Here is a 5,027-nt window from a genome sequence, read left to right on the forward strand (position 1 = left end):
CATTATCATTGTCCGGGAGGATAGTACGCTCAGCATTATGGTCCAATACGAGCAGGTATTTTACACATAAAAATAAACTTTTCATTGTTTTGTTGATTTCAATCTGACAGATTCATTAGAAAACTCGGCAATATTAGGCTGCATAGCTCAAAATCAAAGATGAAACGACGAAAATTACCGAATTATCGGGGAATGAATGCCGTTGACATAAATATCCTTGGGATTTCCGTCAGATTAACAAACTAATTCGTATCTCACACACCCTTATCTAATTCTTTGAATTACTGACATGATTCAGTAGGTATAATGGGTAAACTAAGTGTTGGTTGATATAAATAACCTTAGAAATCCCCGTCTGATTAATACGTATATCACGACGCCCGTTATCCTCTTATTTGGACTGATAAGATAAGATAAGATTTTATTGTATCGAAACATCCACTGAGGACAGCATACAATATAAACATGTACATAAAGTTATAACAATATGACAAATAATATATAATATATATATTCACAGACAAGACAAATGATAATTTTAATCTATAGGTACATTTACTAACAGGACAAAAAGTATGATAATCATTTCAGTATGTATATACACATTTACCTCAAACAGGTTTGATAATGGCACAACATTCAACGATATGCTTCAGTAGTTAAGAATGTTTTTCCCCACGCGAATATATATGTAAGTAAACTACTAAATATAGCCATGACCGGTTATACACGCTCATTTGTACCAAATGACGTCAACATACTTCTACGATATATAGGCCTACAACTTTGGTGAAAAACAAACCACAGAAGAATATAATTTGGCTAATAAATCAAGTAAGTAATATTTATATTGACCTAAACAATAACATGTACATTATCCGCTAGCTATATCTATATACTTATAAAAAAAATATTATCAGGTAAACAATTTCTATTGTTCTATATAATGTAAACATATTGGACTATATATATATATATATATATAGACTTCTGAGTACATGTGGATCAATAATACATTCAAAGAGCTGACGTATTGATACCAGTCTTCATTAGCCCAATCGGAGCAGAACTGTTCACACATTCACGTAAAACAATTGTCTTTCAAAATTCAGACCAATCATCAAGGTTATTGTTCATTGATCAGAGAAATGGAGAGTAACTTTATTTCACATAATTAGGTAGGCTACGCGTATTTTACAATACAGTCCAATACAGACCGTCTTACACTGTAGTGAATGAAATGGTGGTATGTCCTACTTTTCTGAACCTTATATATACTGTATGTCTTATATTATCATTCAGAAAGTGTAGCATCCCACGCCTGTCAAAACGCAATGCGCAGATTGTTTCATTTTTGCTGTAGTTGGGTTTATCCAAAGAGTATATTAATTAAACCCTTTTAAATAGATAATTTACAGTGGAGGTTGCACGGGGAACGTCTAGTCCGAATCGTTTCTTCGGCCTCCGATACACGTGTTTGCAAAAATTCAACACCGTCTAATATTTTAAAAGGTTTCTTGTGAATATATAATAAATCAGTCCATTAATATTTTCCCTTTTTATTTGTAATATAGGAGATCAACGGACAATGGAACACCAGGACGATAAACAATTCTCCGTTTATGATCTTCAAGTGGAGATAGCTACCGAAGCAGTTCCTTCTCTTGGCGGCGGAGTTCCTTGTGATAAAAATCCTGGCCATCACAACTTTATTCCGTATGATGAGTTTGAACTCAATCATATACCAGAACACTACAGAACGGAAAAATTGTACAGATACCTTAAGGACATTGGGAACAGCGTTGTGAGATTAACGGTGACATGTGAAGATGGGTCAATGCGATTTGGTTCTGGAATTGTGATGAAATACCGAGGAAAACTTTATATATACACCAATAATCACGTTGTAGAGACAGATCAACAGGCTAAAAACTGTCTGGTTGAATTTTATTATGACAGTGAAGACTCATTTCCCATCCAAACCAAGGCAAGTGGCCTTATGCACACATTTGCAGAAACAGATAAATCAATGCTTATTCTTCAGAAAATACCTTCAGGTTTTCAGCATGATTTTATGCCAGATTCAGGACGGTGCAGAGCTGTAATTAAAACTAAAAAGAATGACGGGACTGAGACTTCCGTTCGTGGCTTAGCCTGCGTTCATAATAATCATTTTTCAATCGTGTTGAGGCAATCTTCTGAAATAACTTGGACGGAGGAGTTGGTGAAAGGGGCTTCGATCTATTTTAGAGAATTTGATGATGGAGAACGACTTTATGCAAAATGTTCATCCATTTTAGAAGCAGACACAGACAGGGTCTATTTAACTCTTGATCCAGTACCTGATATGGTCAAAGCCGAGCTGGAAAAAGAACAACATTTTTGGAACTTTGATGAACAGAAGTTGGCGTTGCCAATCGCGATCACACATCCACATGGCGGACCAAAAATGGTGACGATTGGACAAAAAATCGTTGTAGAAAAAAAGGAAGACGAAGGTGTTGTCTTACAACATTCTGCTCCAACCTGTGGTGGCTCGAGTGGTGGTGCCGTTATAGCTGTCGGCGAAGACAACCGAGTTCGTGGTCTTTATGCTTATTCTTATTTACATTGTAAAGGCAAGAAAGTGACCAAAACTGTACCTGACCCGAAGACAGATTCAGACAATTACAATACATCGTCTTTGTCAATATGGTTATAACTATGACAATAATGTAATTCAATCTACGAATCTCAAGAAATATTAGTCGTCCCTTTTTGAGATCCGAATATTGGCCATGAAGCAAAGGCTTTTTGTTTTATCTTATGTTATTTGTATATGGACATGCACATTGAATTCTCTGCCCAAGCTTTATCAAGTTCTATAAAGATGATGAATTTATTGGAGTTTTAAAAACTTCAACCAATCATTGTGTACAGACTAAACACCAGAAAGTGTCATCGCTTCATCCTAAACCAAACAGATTATTTTTTTTGAACAAGAGATAGCATTAGCTTTCCCCAAATCCCTATCGGCCATGAGAAAAATAATTCGCTTGAATATGGACAAAAAACGTGACAGTTGTTGTTCAATTCGTAAATCAGTGCAATAACATTATGTCTAAAATGACAAATATATATAAATAAAATCAAAGATGTCTGTGTGTATGGGTGAGTGTGTTCCCACTATGGTATCAAATTAACCAGCATAAAAGTTACAAAAGTATAAAATAAATCTCCACATTCCGTTTTTAGCTGATTCTCTGTTCTTTTTTTTAAAACAACAGCCAGGAAACTGAACTATCAAATTTATAAAATATATATAAGCTGCTAGAAAGGGTACTCTGTTCTTCAAGATGTTTATAAAGTTTCAGTGAAACTGTTATTTGTGACACCAAATTTCAGTAGGGTTTACCTGCAGGACAAGCTGTTATTTGTGACAAGATGTTTATAAAATGTCCGTGAAACTGTTTTTGTGACACCGAATTTCAATAGGGTTTATTTGCAGGATAACCTGAACAGTTCTAGAATGCTACCCCTGAAATATATGGGCTATCTCCAGGAGAGCCGACAATCCAACATGACGGCCAAAAATGTTCTGAAATTAACCGTGACAAACATAATTGGCGAAATCACCGCCGTGTAATATATCATTTTATTTTATGATCAGTAGTTGAATACCGCGTTTTATCAGTGAAATAAAAGTGTTATTCCACTGGCTAGCAGTAGTCCATGTTGTTTTTGCCTAAAATGATTGTAAAATCATAAAATAAATAGAACATTTGTCGTTTTGTCGTGAATAACATATTTTATTTCATCTCTAAGCAAGAAAACGTTTATATTTTCACTCATGCTACGCATTCGTGAAAATATAAGTTTTCTTGCTTCTCGATGAAATAAAATATGTTATTCACTCTAAAACGACAAATATCCTCTATTTATAAGTTTTGTTGGGCACTCATTTTGGACAGTTTGCGATTCATTTCACAAACGGTTGATTCAATATGGCCACCAAAATCCCAAATGGCGACAGACATTCGCTTGAAAAATATTCTTTCAATACCAATTTTAACATGCGCGTGTCGTTTCAGGGCTTGTGGGGGACGAGAAACGCGAATATGCAATTTCCAAGCTGATAGAACAAATGTGAAAGGAGGTAGCATACAAAAATTAAGTATTTTCGCGACTACAGACCTATACATTATAAGTCATGTAATAATAACAACTATAAATTATTCCAGACATCCAGGAATCTTATCCTGCACATATTTCAGCTACCATAATACATTATAATTCAATATATAAAATATATACAGGTCCGGCGGAGTGGGGGGGGGGGGGGGGCTCCAATCAATTTTGCCGCAAGTACTCTTTTCTCCAGGTTATTGCGGCCCCTGGACCCACGCCTATAAGGACCTAGATGAAAGCCCCCTCAATCAAGAATTGCTTCCGCCGCAATATGACACGTTAATTTCAACAGGCTGGTGTCATGGCCGCTTGTGTGTAATACGTCATCACAAGAAACACCGCTATGCAAATGTAGAACGCATAACCACAAAGAAAAACTGTTTAGTGGCCCAGTCTTCACTATTTGTCATAGAATTACTTATTCCAATACAAACTGTAATGATATGTGTTGACAATTGTGGGTTTGAACCTATTTGAACTTGCGTAAGGATTCTTAGACTGTATCAATTGTAACGTTCAACACACAGTTTAACGTTACAAGTATAGTAACTAAGGATCACCCTAAGATGATAAAGACAAGAGTTTGTTTGAGAGTAATTGGATAATTTTGATAACTATTATTGTCATGAATGTTACTTATCCAATGCAATTGCTGGATCCCATAGTTTCGGTGAAACAACGCCTTGATAGAGCACATTTTCGCCAATAATGTTTGTTAAGGTCAATTTCAGACCATTTTTGGCCGCCATTTTGGATTTTCGACTCTCCTTGGGTACCTTCTATTAGAAACCATCGTCAAACCTTGTTCCCCAAGAAATGGCCGTGACTATTCATGATAAAAAAAATAAGATATATGACTA

At 35.6% G+C, this 5,027-nt stretch overlaps 1 protein-coding gene across 1 annotated transcript; it reads left to right on the plus strand.

The window, feature by feature from the left end:
- The first annotated feature begins 694 nt into the window (after nt 1-694).
- LOC126831471 (uncharacterized) lies at nt 695-3,701 on the plus strand. Its single transcript, XM_050561982.2, has 2 exons — nt 695-834; nt 1,575-3,701. Exon 2 carries the CDS (start codon nt 1,589-1,591, stop codon nt 2,699-2,701), a length of 1,113 nt encoding a protein of 370 aa, XP_050417939.1. The 5' UTR covers nt 695-834; nt 1,575-1,588; the 3' UTR covers nt 2,702-3,701.
- Nucleotides 3,702-5,027: the final 1,326 nt, after the last annotated feature.

This window comes from Patella vulgata, chromosome 9, assembly GCF_932274485.2.
Source record: "Patella vulgata chromosome 9, xgPatVulg1.2, whole genome shotgun sequence".
Lineage (NCBI taxonomy): Eukaryota > Metazoa > Mollusca > Gastropoda > Patellidae > Patella > Patella vulgata.

Bases quoted from the DNA above. Each gene is read 5' to 3' on its own strand.
- LOC126831471 (XM_050561982.2), top strand. From the start codon at position 1,589: ATGGAACACCAGGACGATAAACAATTCTCCGTTTATGATCTTCAAGTG.